At 47.6% G+C, this 18463-nt stretch overlaps 1 protein-coding gene and 1 long non-coding RNA gene across 9 annotated transcripts in view; one reads left to right on the plus strand and one right to left on the minus strand.

Moving 5' to 3' along the window:
• Positions 1–18463, minus strand: part of LOC102167078 (uncharacterized) — a 95288-nt gene that overhangs the window by 44762 nt on the left and 32063 nt on the right. The window contains exon 5 of one of the 6 annotated variants that reach the window (XR_001304094.3): positions 13521–15698. The exons of 4 other annotated variants lie outside the window; for them this stretch is intronic. This is a non-coding gene — a long non-coding RNA (uncharacterized LOC102167078). Of the gene's footprint in view, positions 1–13520; positions 15699–18463 lie in introns of those variants that run through there. One more of the 6 variants, XR_014813479.1, reaches the window with a different exon arrangement.
• Positions 2272–18463, plus strand: part of HPSE (heparanase) — a 38711-nt gene continuing 22519 nt past the window's right edge. The window contains exons 1-3 of one of the 3 annotated variants that reach the window (XM_084970661.1): positions 2272–2592; positions 15440–15585; positions 17821–17946. In XM_084970661.1, the coding sequence (XP_084826787.1) occupies positions 17821–17946 (126 nt within the window). In that variant the 5' untranslated portion in view covers positions 2272–2592; positions 15440–15585. 3 annotated transcript variants of the gene reach the window in all.

The raw sequence follows: 18463 nt of genomic DNA on the forward strand, positions 1-18463 counted from the left end.
GTCTTTTTTGGGGTTTTTTTTGGCCGCACTCACCACATACAGAAGTTCCTGGGCCAGGGACCCAACCCTGGACGTAGCTGCAACCTGCACCTAAGCTTCAGCAAAGCTGGAACTTCAACTCTCTGTTTCTTCTTGTACTCTTATCTGGCATAATGGATCAAACCAACTTAGATCCAGGAGCCAGGAACTCATCTGATCTCAACAGTCATCATTTATGCAAGTTGCTTTTCTTGCCTTCCTCATTTATGTCTTCCCAGTTTCTGTATCAGTAATGCTGGTGTGGACTGCACTGACCCACACCGCAGGATGTCACAAGGCTTCACTGTTTAGAAAACTTGCAATGGTCAGTTTTTCAAATCACCCAAAAATTCCAAAGAAAAGGGTGTGACTTTTGCCCCACGGCAGCAGAGGCATGGGTGGGGTGGGGTGGGCTATAGAAGCAAGGTCACGACAAAGGCAGAAAAGAGCCCAGACATCTGCTTTTCCACCTCCCTGTCTATGGCTCTAGGATCTCCCGGTAGCCTAATACTTATACACAAATTTTTTCTTTATGTATAATTGTAGGATTTAAATCTGATTCAGGTGGGAAAATTACTAAGTAACTGGTATACATACACGAAGTCTTTAAACTGTCACCTTCTTCAATTAACTATACATTAAATTTTGTTTTTGCCTCTGGTGTGCATTGGCTTGATGTGGGATCTCAGTTCCCAGACCAGTTGAACCTGGGCCTGCAGCAGTGAAAGCACTGAGTCTTAACCACTAGACCACCAGGAAACTCCCACATTTAACTCTTTAATTGCTTAAGAATAGACAGATCTGGAGTTCTCTTGTGGCACATTGGGTTAAGGGTCTTCAGTGTCACTGTAGTAGCTTGGGTTGCTGTGGCTCAGGTTGGATCCCTGGCCCAGGAACTTCCACATGACAGAAAAAAATAAATAAAAAGGGTAGACGGATCTGTGCAAGTTACATATAAATTTCAAAACAATCCATTTTTATTTACTGCTTTTTGGTGGTACAATCTAAGCAAAAAATCCTAAGGGTTTTGGTGTCACTTGCTTATTCAACATTTACTGGATGCCTCCTAAGTGCCAAGCATGGTGCCATGAGCTTCAGTGAATGCAGCAAACAAGACAAACCCCATCTCTGCTTTCATGGAGTTAATAATCCAGGAGGTGAGGCCAACATGGAGCAATACAACACTAACGAATGTGGTATGTTCTAGCAAGGTCAGGATGCTATGAGAATGTGTCATGGGGGAGTTCAGCTGCCTGGAGACTCAGGCAAAACTTCTTTGAGGAAGTTACATTTCCGGCTGTTATCTGCTCTGCGTTGTATAATTGCCTTTCCATCCCGATTCTTACACTTGGACGTGTCCGTCTCAGAGCTTGGGTCCTCACATGCAAAATGAGGATAATACCCACTTGCCAGTGCTGTGGGAGGGAGGGAGAGCACAGGTGAAGCACCTCTCCCATCAGGCGCAGAAAAGCCCTAAGTGCATGGTGCTTGTTATAATTACAAATCAGTGAAGGCATCACAGGAAAACTAAAGAAAAATTTGGCCAACGGCTAAAGATAAATATGCAGAGGGGAAACTTGGCAATGGCTCCAAATTCAAGGGACAGTCACAACCCCCACACGTGTATGAAGGCTTTAGGTCCTTGGTTAGAGATGTCAGAGACCCAGTACTTTGAAGCTTTGCTACATACCGTTTTCATGAGAAACTGATAAAGACATTTTTGGGAATGATCTCTGTCTAGATGCCCAGATTCGATTTTTTTCAGGCAAAAGGAAGACCCCTTGGAAACAGCACTCTGGCCTGAGGCCACATCAGGTTTTGGCAAGCTCAAGGGACAGTTCAAAAGCCAGATGGAGGGGGTAAGTGAGGAATGCTCACTAGAGGTTTTCATTTCGATCAGAAGCCCAGGCGCCACTGGCTGGGACCCGGAGGAGGGAACTGCTGGCGGTCTCACCGATGTGCGCTGGGCACTGTGCTTCAAGAAGCCAGCTCTGGGATGCCTAGGGCTCCTCCCGGGCGCTTGGATCCCCATCACGTCCGCACCCTTCAAATGAATGTGGGTGATTTCGTAAGTGGAAAGCGTGCGAGGAAGGAGGAATGAGCGGGGAGGCGGAGCGGGGCGGAGAGGGAGCAGTGGGAGGGATGCGGGCAGGAGTGGGAGGGATGCGGGCAGGAGTGGGAGGGATGCGGGCAGGAGTGGGAGGGATGCAGGGCGCAGTGGGAGGGGTGAGGAGGCGTGAGCGGGTGGGGAAGGAGAAAAGGCCGCTGTGGCGGGTTGGGAGGAAGTGCGCCAGGTCTCGCTGGTCGCCGCGCTGCTGCTCGCAGGGGGAGGCAGCCAGGTGAGCCCGAGATGCTGCTGCGCTGGAAGCCCGGGCTGCCGCTGGCGCTGCTGCTCCTCCTGGGACTGCTCAGTCCCTGCTCCCCCGGCCTCTCGGGAAGACCCGCACCAGCTAAGGACGTCGCGGTGCTGGAATTCTCCACCCAGCGGCCAGTGCACCTGCTGAGTCCAGCGTTCCTGTCCGTAACCATAGACGGCAACCTGGCCACGGACCCGCGGTTTCTCACCTTTCTGGGGTAAGTGCGAGCCCTTGGGTCCCTCTCCCAACTCCTGCCCTCCTGACATCCACGCCAGCCCAGTGAGCCGCTCTCCTGGATGCAGGTGCCTCATACCCCTGAGAGAAAAGTTATATTCTTAGGCTTCTCCTTGAAATGCATACTTGGAAATTGAACGGCTTAGAGTCCTTCCTTGTCGTTCTCCCTTAGTTACACCCTAAACACAACCACCCACAGCTAAAGATTAGGCACCCCAGCACAACTGCCTGTGGCTTAAAGATTGTTAGCACGGGGTGTTTTCAGGAACTTTCCTAGTTTGTTCTCATCTCTGATCCATATGCCCTTTACGCAAGTACTGTTGTTCTGGGCAAGAACCCAGAAGACCACCGGCGGGATCAGGCCGAGATCGCCTGACTCCAGCTTTGATGGCTAAGATGCCCCCAAAGAAAGAAGAATGCATGCTTGTCCCAATCCTGATCCCTATCTGAAAACCTTTTTTTCTCCTTTTTACTATAAAACTCCTTGCAAATTCTTTGGGGGGGGGCACAGTCTTTAATGCATTAGCTTGCTGTGACCCTCCTTTGCCTGGCAAAGCAATAAAGCTATTTTTTTTCTCCTTTACCCAAAACTCTGTCCCTGCATTTCAATTCGGCACCTGCAGACAGAGGCCGAATTCTGGCAACACCCTCTTTACACCTTCTCACAGCTTGCTCTCTCTCTCCCTCCTCATCTCACACCCTGCTGGGGCCCCCAAACCGCTCTTTCCTGCCTCCATTCATTCAGCAAGTGTTGCCTGAGCAGCAGCGAAGGGCCAAGCATTAGGCGGAAATCCTGGAAAGAAACTTCCCATGTGCCCCAGAAACAGGGGACAAGCATCTGGAGTGCTTTGAGTCCTTGACTTTGCTGTAGGATAAGTAACGTTATGCACCAAACTTTCTTCTCTTAAGCTCTCTGCAAGGAAGGTTAAGGGTGTGTGTGGGGGGGGGGAGAATGGGAAAAATATATGTTGAAACTTTTATGTTGAAACTTTTAAAGAGCAGTTTTAAGTTCCCAGCAAAATGAGTCCAAGATACAGAGATTTCCCACACTGTACTCTTAAAACAATTTTTTCTTAGTATCATATCCATGAGACGTGGGAGACTACTGCAGTGACTTTCAGAGCCTTAATAAAAAGCTGTCTCTCCGAGATGACGTGCTATAAAATGTGGCATGGCTTTATTAGTTGTAATTTTTTTTCTCACCTGAGAAAGACGGAGCCTGGTGCAGGTTCACTGGCCCCTGCCATTAGAGAGCAAGCTGATCCCAAGAAAATGGCACTGCAGGGACAGACCCAGGTCATCCAGGCCACGCACTGAGGTCATGAGAGCCTCTGGAGATGGTCAGACCTCAGCCAACCCAGACAACTGGGATCCTGCCATTCCCAAACACCTACAGGCTGGCCTTCCGGTGCCCACACCTCAGCTGCTCTTGCTAATTTCACTCATGGGTTATGCAAATAAAAGCAGATAGTCTAATGGTTGTGAGACTGGCAATCAGACCACCCTCAACCCTGCCCGAACTGGGTGGTTGGGTTTTAAGGGTTGCTTAGCCAAGCCAAGCCTCCATTTCTTCGCCTGTAGGATGGAAGCTCTAACACCTCCTTGCAGGGTTGTTAGGAGCATTTGATGAGATCATAAATAAGTACTTAGGAGTTCCCGTCACGGCTCAGCCGTTAACGAACCCAACTAGTAAGTTCCATCCCCGGCCTCGCTCAGTGGGTTGAGGATCCGGCGATGCTGTGAGCTGTGGTGTAGGTCACAGACACAGCTCGGATCTGGCATTGCTGTGGCTGCGGTGTAGGCTGGTGGTATAGCTCCAATTTGACCCCTAGCCGGGGAACCTCCATATGCTGTGCGTGCAGCCCTAAAAAAGGCAAAAAGACAAAAAAATAAATAAACAAATAAATAAATACTTCGCAGAGCGTTTGACAGTGCTCAAAATGTAAGGTAATTGCTTCCTCCTGGAAATCAGTGAGTATTTGCTAACCCTTCACCAGTTCTTGGTGTATTTCTTTCCCCATGTGGCAGGAGAGGAAGAACTTCCTTGTGGGAAGGAGTTCCTACTTTTGCCCTTCCCTTAGAGGTAGCAAGCTGATACCAGGCAGCAGCTGGTTGAGAGACAGCAAGATTACTGTGGAGAAATACGGAGCTCCAGGGCTCCAACTCTGAGGACCCCAGGCCTCGATGGGATGTGAAGGAGGTGGTGATAGGGGGAGAGAGGGTGTGAGGTGCCCTACTGCAACCAGAAAGACTGAGCGAATGACCACCTACTTAAACGAGAGAAATTAAGTCCTTTTCTGCTGCTGCCGCCAGCACATACCCTCCGCCTCCCCCTCCCCCAGCAAGAGCACCTGGGCACCCCTTTCTGGAGAAACAAGACCAGAAGAAAACGTGTGTGTGACTTTTGGGGTCCAGGCCTGATCACCCTGCAGTGAAGCTAACCAACTCCCTTGCAGCATCCCCCAGCCTCTCAGACACACAGAACTTCCAGTCTGTGATTTAATGAGTATGATACCTTTGCCTCTTCTCTCTCTCTCTTTTTTTTTTTTTTGGCCATGACTGCAACATGCAGAAGTTCCTGGGCCAGGAATTGAACCCGAGCCGCAGCAGTGACAACCCTGGAGCCTTAACTCACTTGGCCACCTTTGCCTCTTAAGCCCATCTCTTAATTTCCCATATAGCACTCTTTCTTCCCCTCTGGCCTTCACCTTTTTGTTAAAAGCTAAAGGATAATGACAACCAAAGGGGCGTAGCATGCAATAAATACAACTGGGTTTTGACTGACATGTTCATGCAGGCGTCTCTCCCAACTGGCTCCTGGCCCCTCCAATCCCTTCCCTGAGCCAAGCTATCATCCACGCCTACCCCTCGAGGCACCAGCAAGCACATTCACACTGTTCTCACCTGAGGCCTTAAAACTGCAGCTCAAAGAGGCAGCAGCTCCCTCCCGCTCTGGCCTAAGACGGAGCTTCTGAATTAGGGTCCGAGGGCCCACCTCCCCAGGGTGCCTGGCCCCGTGCCCAAAGTGACCTGGCCGTCTCAGAAGACAGAACATTTAGCTTTCCGCTCGAAAGACAATACAGGGCTTCCTCTCTGTTACAGGAATGGAGAATGAGACGGGCACTGTAGTATTTCAGTTCCTCCAAAGTGCGGCTGCTTGGGCAACAACAGCAGGAGCTGAGCAGACGAAAGCTGCTGCCCAGCAAGGAGGAGAGGATTACAAAACCGGCTGACACTAACTGAGCCGTAGCCACAGGCCAGGCCCTGTTCCCAGCACCTCGTGTGTGTTAATTCAGTCAGTCCTGGATAGGACTGTGAGGTCAGTACCACTACGATGCCCAATTTTAAAATGAAGAGACTGAGGCTCAGGGAAATCTAACACCTGGCCCGTGGTCTGCCAGCCATGCCATGACATGAAGGAGCCGTGTTCGAAGCCAGATGCTAATTTCAGAGACACAAAAAGAAAGTGAGGCAGTGTATATTTTTTAAAGGCAGCAGAGGAGGGATGGAAGGAAAAAAATGTCCGGGATAATCTGAGAAGGCCGATGTGATGAAAAGAAGCACTGACTGAGGAGAGGAGAATCAGTGCCCATACCTTAAAAGAGGCCTAAGCAGGAGTTCCCACGGCAGCGGCTCGGGTCACTGCAGAGGTGTGGGTTCGATCCCTGCCTGGTGAAGTGGATTAAAGGCTCTAGTGCTGCATTAGCCAGGTCAGCAGCTGCCAGCTCCGATTCAGCCCCTGGCCCAGGAACTTCAATATGCCTCGGTGTGGCAATAAAGTGAAAAACAAATACATTTAAAAAAAATTTTAGGAGTTCCTGTCGTGGCACAATGGTTAATGAATCCGACTAGGAACCATGAGGTTGCGGGTTCGGTCCCTGCCCTTGCTCAGTGGGTTAAGGATCCGGCGTTGCCGTGAGCTGTGGTGTAGGTTGCAGACGCGGCTCGGATCCCGCGTTGCTGTGGCTCTGGCGCAGGCCAGTGGCTACAGCTCCAATTCTAACCCTAGCCTGGGAACCTCCACATGCCGCAGGAGTGGCCCAAAGAAATAGCAAAAAAAAAAAAAAATTTTTAAAAGAGGCCTGGAGTTCCCACGGTGGTGCAATGGAATCAGCAGCATCTTGGCAGTGCTGGGACTCAGGTTCAATCCTCCTCCTGGCATAGTGGGTTAAGGATCTTCTGCAGTTTTAGCCTCAGTTGAGACTGTGGCTCAGATCTAAACCCTGGCTCAGGAACTTGGGGCGGCTAAAAAAAAAAAAAAGCCTAAGCAAATTCAATCAGATGCCATGGCTCTGGTTTCCCATGATGGCAGACAAATATGCTTTTGGTTTGGGTGTTTTGTTTTGGTTTTTTCCGCACATACACGATTAGAGAACGTGGCACACACGGCAGTTAAGGGCTAGTCAGAGAACAGTCGAGAATCAGAAAAGAGCTCCTTTTCAGGTGCCCTCGTCCACAACCCAGTCAAAACTTTCTAAACCCGACTGTGTGCAGGGCTCTCAGAAGCCTCGCCCTCGAAGATGGAAGGATCAGGGCTCAACAGAGAGAGAATGTGGGCCTCCTGTGCAAGCTACAGAGTGTCAGTTAAAGTTTTCTAGTGGCCATGTTAAAAAAGGTTTAAAAAAAAAGTGAATTAATTTTAATAATATATTCTCCTTAGCACAAAATATTCAAATTATTATCATTTATTATGTAGTCCATGTGAAATACTAACGAGCTATTTCCCATTCTTTTTCGAAGCGTCTATATACTTTATACTCACAGCATATCTCAGCTCCGAGTGGCCACACCTAAGGGCCAGCCACCTGTGGCTAGTGGTCACCATCTTGACAGTCCAGCCATATTTTCATCAAGACACACACACAAGCATGTTCACTAATTCAAGGTAAAAGCTAGAACCCCGGATCAATGGCAGAAGTGGGTACTACAGAGCCGAACCAGGGGTGCCACACGGCAACTTGCAGTAATAATGCGGCTGTGCTCGCCTGTCATGAGGATTTGCCTGTTTCAGTAAAGCTCACCCTTTTTTCAATTCAAAAAATATCTATTATTAGTAACGTTCAAGAATCAGATTCCTACATCTTCACTGACAAAGTTGCTTTCTATATGGGGAAAAGCACTTATTACCAATGTCAAATGCATGTTTTGGTAACGGACGTTGAAAATCTCTTCAGGCCCTCTGCGGGCCTGTTGCTGAGAGAAAGAACCACAGCCAGAGAAACAGAACTGAGAACGGTCACAAGCCATAGGCTCTGATTTTTCTGACCCCTAAGGCCCGCTCTCCCCCTGATGGAACAGTGTTCACCGTTGCCTTCCCTCCCTCCCTTTCGTTGTGCAGCCTGGAGCCCTTGGCTCGGTACCCGGCTCCATCCCCTCAGAACATTCCTGCCTCCACCGCGTGGAGAGGAGACGTGCCTACTTCTCTGAAGTAGCCCTTTGGAGGAGAAGTTGTGTGCACTGGTCCACACCGCAGCCCTTCCTTTCCCCAGCGCAGCTTCTAGATAACTGCCCATTGGTTTGGACTCCAGATTGCTGTGGTTCAAATCCCCGTTGGCTTGTTACCTTGGTCAAATTACCTGGCCCCCTTTTGTTCAGGTTCCTTCTCTATAAAATGAGGATAATAATGGTATGTAACCTCATTGGGTTGTTGGGAACCAAGTGAAATAATCCATGCAGTGTCTGAAACTCTGGGTAACTCGGTTTGGATAACCTGGTCCATGCTCGAGATGGCTGTCCCGGCCCATGCGAGGTTCGCTGCCTCCACGCCTGGCTCTTCTCCCCAGCTCCTGCCACCGCCTCTGCTGCCCTCTTACTCCTCCTTACTGACTGGAGACCGGCAGTGACCGCGCCGTTTCCTCTGCACTCCCGCGTCCCGTCCTCGTCCTAGATGACTCCTAGTCCACTGAATACGCTCTCGTTTCTTCACACCCATATTTCTAATAATCTTCCAGTGTTTTGCTGGAACCAGCTTCCACCAGCTTGGGAACTGTGTGCCCCTCTTCCCAGCTCCGCACTCAGTGACGTCAACACCGCTGTCTTGAAATCAGCCTTGATGCAAAAATTTACACCATAGAAATTGGCAAATGCAAAAAATTAGGGTACTTTCTGGGGAGAGCCAGCTTACTCACACACACCATTTCATTCCAAATCAGCCACAGGGGCACAGCCATGCCTTGACTTTCTACCACTAAGAAGCTTTCAGCATCTGGTGTCTTAAATTAAAATGTCCCATTCTTGGACTACACTCCTTAGCCTCTTAGCTTTTTTACTCTGTGGATCCCACCACAATGGTTTGTTAAGTCCCTCCACTTCCAGGTTCTTCCTTTTCCCACTTCTCCCACAGCTGATTTGGGCTCTTGATTTATCCCATGACTCTTTCTTATGATAATATCCTCAATCTCCTGCCCCATTTTTCCTTCTTGCTAAAACCCAAACCTAGCTTAGTCTAACTATATTTTCCCTCTTGGGAATTTATAAGGTGGCCACAGTCTGGAAATGGAACACATCATCGAACTGTGAATTGTCAGGCATATTAATAAATCACTTATAGTATTTGCTTCTGCTTCCAGTTGTAGTGGCTGCCCTACATAGCGGGGCTACTACGCTCCTGTGGGTTGAGGGGCCTCTCTCAGCCACACAGACCGATGGTGGACTATAAACTCCTGGCCTCCAGACTTCCTTGGCCCTTAATGCTGTTCACTGCCTCTCTGTAGTCCATTTCCTTCCCGTTCTTCCATCTCCATCACACTCTGATCCCACCTCTACGTCATCACTCTTAGCCTTTGACCCCATTTCTGTTTCCTAAAGAAAATGAAGTCACTAAACAGGAACTTCTTTTTCTTCCTGCCATCAAACCTGCAGACATAGCATGGCTTCTTTTCTCTCTTCTCAGGCCAGTTCTTCTGGCTCTGCTGGGGATCCTGTCCCCTTCCGCCTCCCCAAGGACTTTGCTCTAACAACCATCTCTTCTTGTTCCTGTATCTTTTACTTCTTCCCTGTACTGGCTCCTTCTTCTCAGCGTAGAAACATCCTCGAGTCTTTCCCATTGCAAACACCTCCCAGCTCCTGCGCCTCTGAAATAACTGCCCTCTTTGTCCTCTTCTTTGCAGCCCTGCTTACTGCCCATTCCCTGCGTGTCCCGCCTTTACGACGTCCCTGTCATTGCGTCATAAGATCAATTTCCCCAGCATCATCAGTGACCTTCTTTTTATTGTGAAATCCAATGAATACTTTTCAATCTTTATCTTGTTTGTCTCTATTATGAGTTGAATGTCTCGAGGTCCCCACTGACTCCATATGTTGAAGCCCTAATCCTTGCTACCTCTGTATGACCTCATTTGGAAATGGGGTCATTGCAGACAGTAATTAGTTAAGAATTGGTCATATGGGGCATTTTTAGCAACATGGATGGACCTAGAAATTATCACGCTAAGTAGAGTCAGCCATACAATGAGATACCAACGTCCAATGCTTTCACTGATGTGTGGAATCTGAAAAAAGGACAGACGGAACTTCTTGCAGAACAGATGCTGACTCACAGACATTGAAAAACTTATGGTCTCCGGAGGAGACAGTTTGGGGGGTGGGGGGATGTGCTTGGGCTGTGGGATGGAAATCCTGTGAAATTGGGTTGTGATGATCATTATACAATTACAGATGTGATAAATGCATTTGAGTAATAATAATAAAACAAAGAATTGGTCATACGGATGGAGCAGGCACCCATCCAATATGACCAATGACCCTATAAGAAGGGGAAATTGGGAGACAAACCTGCACACACAGGGAACGCCGTGTGCAGACTGGAGTTATACCGCTACAAGGAACTGCCAGAATCTAGGACAAAGGCCAGAGCAGACCCTTCCCTGGTACCTGCAGAGGGAGCATGGCCCTGTCAACAAACACCAGATTTCTAGCCTCCAACAAACACCAGAAGTATAAGACAATACGTTTCCATTGTTTAAGCCACCCAGTTTGCGGTACTTTGTGCCTGCACTCCAGCAAACTAACACAGAGGCATTTGGCAAGGTTGACGACTGAAACACTTTCTCATCCCCTCAGATCTGCGTCACTTCCTTTTCTGAGGCCTTCCCCTACCTCTCTAACGATACTCCATCTCTCCCTCTAGTTTGCCTTCAATGCCGAGGTTCCTCAGACTTCTGACCTAGGCTTTCTTTTTCATTTCACATCATCTCCCAAGTGGTTGGTTGTATCCACTTCCATGGCTTGAATCACTGTTCATGCGGTGGGGCGGGGGCGGGGGCGGGCAGCAGATGCCTCTCACAACTGGTTCTCTGGGAGGAGAGGAGACTGATGGATGCTTTTTTCCTGATTTTTGTAATATAAATACTCCCGCCATGGCTGATTGCCAATTGCCAACAGTTTAACAACTGGTTCTCAAAACGTAGCTGTTGGCTCTCACAAGCTGATGGGAGCCAGTACAAGGCGCTGGCTCCAACACACCTTTGCTTCTGTGTCAGGGATAAGCAGCTTATTTTTACACGTAAGGGAGAATAAAAATACCTGCAGATGTTTCTTTCCCCTGACACACTGTTCTAGAAACAGAATACCTGCAGCTGCTTTTGTGTTCTTTTGTTATTTCCACGTCATTGTGGTGATGGTGGGTGGATACCCCCCTTTTTCCTGTATAAAATAGAAATACTGTACCTTTGATCAGTTTTGTTTTTATGACAAGTTTGCAGCTGCTTTAACCCTGGTTTTTGTCAGAGAGCGTGAATACTGTATTCTCAAAATAAGAAACTAGTCCATCGCAAAGGAGACAAACAAAAAGGTCCTTAATACAAATACTTTGAAAACATGAGATTTCCTTTGCTTGGCAGGAGCCGCAGCATTGGGTTTTAATTTTGTTCCGAAAACAGCCTTTGACAGGCCCCACTTGCCCTTTTGTCAAGCTGGACACGACCGTTCATTCACTTAAGAAATGCTTATTGAGCACCAGCTGTGTGCCAGGCACTCATCCAGGTGTTGAGAAGATGCTGATGAGCCAGACAATCGCTGCTTTCACAGAGCTTAGTTCAGGGCTGAGGACTAAGACGGTAAACCAAGGAAACAAGCAAGGAAGCTGATTTCAGAGAGTGGGGAACGCTTCGAAGAAAATAAAGGCAGCCTAATGTGGTCGAGAGTGCCCTGAGGTGCTGCAGTCACCGCTCCGGGGGAACCGGGCTCTGCTTCTCAGGTATGTGACGTCGTGTGGTACCACAACGCCTTCCTGCTTGTTTTCCCTTCCTCTCCCAGAGAACACCAGCTGCACAGACCTCGGTGCGCTTCCTCTACCATCAAACACAAGCAAAGCCCAAATCAAGGACAAGAGTCAGTGGCTGACGGTGGATCCAAAGCAGGAAGGGGGCCAGCCTGGAGTGACTCAGTTTTAGGGCCGCATCTCTGCACCTGTGGGCTAGGGGTTAACTAGACACTGGCTTGGAGACTGAGGACGCTCCGTTCTACACCTCGCCTACGTGTGTCTCCTAAGCTCCGGGCACCCACGGCCAAGGGCCCGATGGGCCTGTGTTTTGGTGTTCCACTGGCATCCCAAATTCTATACCCCGCCCTGGCTTCATCCCCATCTCCAGTCTATCACCTGTTCTTCAGCTCAGCAAATGACATCTTCCAAGATGCTTCCCAGGGGTAATCTTAGATTCTTACTGAACATCCAGTTAAACACCTGGTCTGGCCTTTCCATTTCCACGTGTTTGAACTTATCCACCTCTCTTCATCTCCACTCTTGTTACCTTACCTCAGCTCATCACCTTCTGTTTACATTTTAATGTGCCCACAGTCTTGGTCCTTCTGTTCAGTTATTCACCTGCAGCCCGAGGTTCTTTTCTTAAATAAAAGTCTGATGAGGTCACTCCACTGCTTTAAATCCTTCTGTGGCTCCCCATTGCCCTCAGAGAAAGCTGGAACTCCTGGACCTGGTGGCATATAAGCCCCTGTCGATAGGGTCCTGCTTGCTCCCCGGTCTGTCCTCTCCCTGCAAGCCCATGTCCCCAGTCGCTCGGCTCCAGCTATACTCGAGCTCTTCAGGGCTGCCATGTCCCCTTCTTCTGCCTCTAGTGTTTGCACAGACTTTTCCCTACACCTGGAACACTTTCTTTGATCTCGGTAAGATTTATTCCTATTGAATGTCTAACTTCCCTGAAAACCTCTAACCACCCCTACCCCCAGGGCGAAGTCTGGGTTAGGATTCCCTTTGGAATTGCCTACTTACTTGTTCACATATATCACTAGACTATACACTATAAGAGATCAGCAGCTATCTCTGTATTGTTTGCTGTGGTATCCCCAGCAACTCGGATGACGCCTGACACAGAGTGGGCCTGCAATGAATATTTATTGGATAAATTAATGGATAGCTATGTCTCTTTTAAGTGAATCTTGGTTTTTCACCTATTCTTAAAAAACTGAAAAAGAAGAGCTCCCACTAGGGCTCAGCGGGTTAAGAACCTCACATAAGGAGTTACCGTTGTGGCACAGCGGAAACAAATCCGACTAGGAACCATGAGGTTGCGGGTTCTATCCCTGGCTTCTCTCAGTGGGTTAAGGATCTGGCATTGCCATGAGCAGTGGTGTAGGTCACAGATGCAGCTCAGGTTCGGTGTTGCTGTGGCTGTGGTTGTAGGCTGGCAGCTGCAGCTCCGATTCATCCCCTAGCCCAGGAACTTCAATATGCCACAGGTGTAGCCATGAAAAAGAAAAAAAAGAAGAAAAAAAGAAACATGAAATCACCTTGCACGAATTAAAATATTATGTGCTTGTTACAGAAAACATGTAAATACATAAAAGCAATAGAAAAGAGTCTATCTTCCGTCTTGCCACATAAAAATGACTACTGTTGTCTCCTACGTATGTGTGTTACTGTCATCATTGAAATCATAACATGTCTACAGGTTGTTTCTTTCGTTGTGGCAACCACAATATGAGTTGTGGTTATTTAAGATGCAGAGTTCTATGCAGCCATCGCCACCAACCATCTCAGAATTTTTCATCTTGCCAAACTGAAACGCTGTACCCATTAAAGAGTCATGTGCTAGTCCCCCTTCCTAGAGTTTCGTTTTACTTCAGTTTGTAGCAAAGAGGAAAGGGCTTTCTTCTGAAGTCTTATTTGGTCTACGCTGGCATTTCCATTTATTTTCAAGAGGTTCTGAGGATTTCACGGCAGATCTCATCCTTCCCAGTGTCCTTTGGTGCTGTGAGCTATTTCAGTCAAGTCTAAGAGACTTGCGTTTCCTTGTGCCGGGACCCACAATGAGTTCAGGGGCCCTTTCAAGTTCTGGGAGCTCCAAGTGTGGTGCAGCAGAAACAAATCCGACTAGTATCCATGAGGATTCGGGTTTGATCCCTGGCCTCGCCCAGTGGGTTAAGGATCTGGAGTTGCTATGAGCTGTGGTGTAGGTTGCAGATGTGGCTCGGATCCTGCGTTGCTGTGGCTGTGGATAAGGCCAGCAGCTGTAGCTTTGATTAGATCCCTAGCCTGGGAACTTCCATATGCTGTGGGTGGGGCCCTAAAAAAAAAAAAAAAAAAAAAAGTTCTTTTAAGATTCAAAGAAAATGAACTTTTAGGTCAAAGAAAACTTTTAATAGATAATATTAACATATTTTTCCTTACATAAATATCATCATAAAATATAATTTAAATTTTTTATGGAGGAAGAGGCTCATGAAGGCAAAAAATGCCTAGGGAGTATAGAAAAACGCTTTCATGTTACAAACAAAAGAAAAAGTGGTGGGAGGAATTGCTGAAATTTTTAATGCAGGACACATATCTTTTGGTCAATTTCCACCTTTTAATTTCTCCTTCCTAAGCAAAAATAAAGAAGTTTTTCAAAAATTTTGCATGGCACTATACATAGTTAAAACAGGAGCACACATTAAAATTTTAAACTTTAGCTCACGTCTTTAATTCCTAGGACGTCAGGAACTATTGCCAATTAGTCCTCCTGGCATAATTTTCCAATTTAAAATAAACTCACACATAAACTAATTAATGGGACCATTTTGAGAACGACACAGCATTGGTTCCATGTGAACCACGGTTTCCTGAGAGTCATGTGGCCAGGATCTCATGTATGAGTCTTCAGAAATACATGGCAGGTGTCCCTGTAACTTGGGTTTTCTGTTTTCTCAGTTTTGCTCATCCATCTGAGAGAAGGAATTACAAGTCATTCTAATTCCATTCTGTAGCATTCCATGTAGCAAATACCATTCCGAGCACACAATAGGCACCTGTCAGGTGCACTTTTGGCTGGATGAGATATGCATTTAGAATTTGCTCTAACTGGAAGTGTCCTAAGCGGGTCGGAATTAGAATCGTGCATCATTCTGAGTCACTTGACTTAAATTTTAAAGGCGGTATTCCTTGGGGTGGGGGTGGGGGTTGATCGGGAAAAGGAGGAAGACTCAAGTCATTTATGAACTTCTCCAGGAACACATATTTTTGAAGCCAATCTATTTTTCAACGAAGCACAGAGTCATCTTTCCTGTAGTTTCCACTCTTACCTCACTTCCTCTATCCATCACAAAAGGTCGTGAGGTTTTTGAAAGTACGGAACTCGATCCTACTTGTCCAATGGAAATGTAAGCTCTTGCCTGAGTCAGATCGCCAAGGTGCCTTCAGGTGCCCGGAAGAGCGGCCTTGCCAGGAGGAAGATTCCGAGTGACACGTGCTCCCAGAGAGCGCTGTGACTTCTCCCTCCACGGCCTCAACAGCCAGACGCTGAGAAATGGGTCCACCGAGAGACGAGGGGGGAAACCTGTTTGACTGAATCGTCTTGGAAAAAAGGATGTGAATTTCTTGCTTGTCTTCCCAACAGCTCTCCAAAGCTTCGCACTCTGGCCAGAGGTTTGTCTCCCGCATACCTGAGATTTGGCGGCACCAAGTCGGACTTTCTCATTTTTGATCCCAAGAAAGAACCAACCTCTGAGGAGAGACATTACTGGAAATCTGACGTCAACTGGGGTGAGACTTCTTAAAGATGAACATTTATCTGAATTAACTTGAGTTGGTCATGAGCATTCTCAGAGAAGTGTTCCCGTCTGACAGTTAGGAACGATGAAGGGTTCCCAGGGGACCTGGTAAGACACGGACACAAAAGGAGGAAGCAGCGGACAGGTTTCCTCCTCCTGACTTTTCATGAATGCGAGGCCTTGCGAGGGACTGGGGGGTGCTGGGCATAACTGAGAGGTAGTTGTACTGTAAACAGAGCGACGACTGTAGCTGAAGGACAGAGCTGCCCTAAAGGGGCCTATGGGTAGAAATGCACCAAACCAAGGAGAGTATTTCCTGCGGAAGACACAGCACTCAATGGAAACCCGTTTGTTCTCAAAACAGAATGTGGCTGAAAGGTACACCAAGGGAACCTGGAGATAAGCTTTGCTTCTACGAATGGGTTTTAAGACTTGATTTGTTGGTGGTTCTCAAACTTTATTGACTATACAAAAGTCAATACTTGGATTCCTGGGCTCCAACCTCAGGTTACAAGTTTACTGAGCTCCTCAGGTGCTTCTGACATTGGGAGTCTGTGGGCTTCATCCAAGAAACATACTAGGGAGTCAAGAGGATTTGACCTATGTCTTTTGTAAATGCTGTACAGACATGAAACAAAAGCTAAATCATTGTCTTAACAAGTATTAAAAATACCATATACATCCCTGAATAACAAAAATGTACGTATGATGTATATATTAATGAACAATATTTCTTTTTTTTTTTTTAGGGCCACATCTGTGGCATATGGGAGTTTCCTGGCTAGGGGTTGAACTGGAGCTGCAGCTGCAGGCCTACACCACAGCCCCAGCAACATGGGGTCTAGCCTCGTCTGCAATCTACACTATAGCTCATGGCAATGCCTGATCCTTAACCCACTGAGTGAGGCCAGGGATTGAACCAAAATCCTCATGGATACTAGTTGGATTCATAACCCAATGAGCCACAGTGGGAACTCCCTCATTATTTTATATATTATGTATTTTCCTTCTGTTTCTTTTCTTTTTTTTTTTTTTTTTCCCACTTTTCAGGACTGCACCTGAGGCACATGGAGGTTCCCAAGCTAGGAGCCTAATCAGAGCTACAGCTGCCAGCCTATACCACAGCCACAGCAACTCAGGATCCGAGCCACAGCCTCAACCTACACCACAGCTCACGGCAACGCTGGATCCTTAACCCACTGAGCGAGGCCAGGGATCAAACCCTTAACCCCATGGTTCTTAGTTGGGTTCGTTTCCACTGAGCCACGACGGGAACTCCCTTTCTGTTCATTTTTGGCAGTTAGGAAGTGTTTAGAACAGTTCATCAGCAACTGGGCCAAAGCTGATAAGACAGTAATTAGAAAAAATGAACAAAAGCCAAGAGGGTTTTCTTGGAATAACACAATGGGATATGTTTAGGCTTGGCCCTTTCTCACCAGTCATATGCGTTCAAAAGGTCCCATAAGTTTAGACAGGAAACTGTCCTTTGCTCACCAGTTTTCTTCCTGCTGGGGGGAGGGGGATCACTGGGACCATCCCAGTGCTTCTGAAACATCCTTTGTGAGCTCTGAGATGGATGAGGCCAGGGAGCCAGAACGTGCCGCTTCCCAGAAAGGAAGTCACTGGGGGGTCAGCCAGTCCCGGCAGCCCGCGCCGGCAGCCCTGCCGCCTTGTGATAAAGAAGCACAGTCCGCCTGACAGGGTTGTGGTGGGCTTGTCCCAGCGTGCATGCTGTGGTCCCAGGAGCTTTGATGATACCAAATTTGAAGGAATCGACCCTCCCTGTCCTGACATTTTGACAAGAGGAAATCACCACAAAGCAGATGCAGTCCGTGCAGAACCACTTTCTACGTATGTTGGAAGCGAACCTCAAGAGAACTGTGTTTTTTGTTTTGTTTTGTTTTCTAGTGAGGTTCTCTAATAATTTCATGTTTCATGCCTTCTGGACTGTTAAATAACTTGAAGTTATAACCAGTGTGTCTGCACCCAGTATATGCCCAATGATTTTTAGGAAATCTGCCTTTTGGTTGTTTTTTGGTGGTGCTTGGTCAGCCAGCAAATTTGACCTGTGTAAAAGAATATACCTTTCTCTGCTCTCACACCTAACAACCAGAAACTCAATTTCCTGCTTTTTAATTAGCTAGTAAATAATAATTAATAATAAGTGCATGGGATTTCAACCTTATCATTGTGAAAATAGACTCTCAATGATTTATTCCATTTGCAGATGTTTGCAAATCTGGATCCATCCCTTCTGACGTGGAAAAGAGGCTGCAGTTGGAATGGCCCTTCCAGGAGCAACTGCTGCTCAGAGAACAGCATCAGAAACAATTCAAGAACAGCACCTACTCAAGTAAGAAATGAAAGGCCCCCTGTGGGGGTGGTCCCAGTCCCTCAAATATTTGGATGGCTTGAACTTGGCCTTGAATCTAATAAGCTCTAGAGCAGTTGTGTAAAGCTGCATAATCCTCAAATGTTAGTCAGGGTTAATGGGCACTCTTGAACCCCAAACTTCGGGGTTTTTTCCCTTCACCTGACTTTGCCCACTAGCCATGAGTAAAGTACAGACTCATTCATTCAAAGATGATAATGACCTTTACTACTTGGAAGAAGGAGGACGGCAAGGAAGGCGTGGATGCCTTCCTTGTGGAAGGGTACAAGACAAAAGGGGGAAGAGTAAGGTGCAAAAGCCACTCGCACCTCATTGTCCACGCCGTCCACGCCGTCTCCCCTCCCAGAAGCAGCCCCTGTGATGGGGTGTAAACCCTGAGGCAGGGCAGTCCTGGGTGTAATAACCACACCGTCTTGGCCATCAAGCCAGTTTTCTCATTTTCTTTCCCCTGTGGCTTTGAAAACACAGGACTAGGCTC

Source organism: Sus scrofa, chromosome 8 (assembly GCF_054392235.1).
Source record: "Sus scrofa isolate SSC_HxYL_T2T_F1_AM1 chromosome 8, Sscrofa_HxYL_maternal_Yorkshire_Landrace_v2.0, whole genome shotgun sequence".
In the NCBI taxonomy this organism is placed as follows: domain Eukaryota; kingdom Metazoa; phylum Chordata; class Mammalia; order Artiodactyla; family Suidae; genus Sus; species Sus scrofa.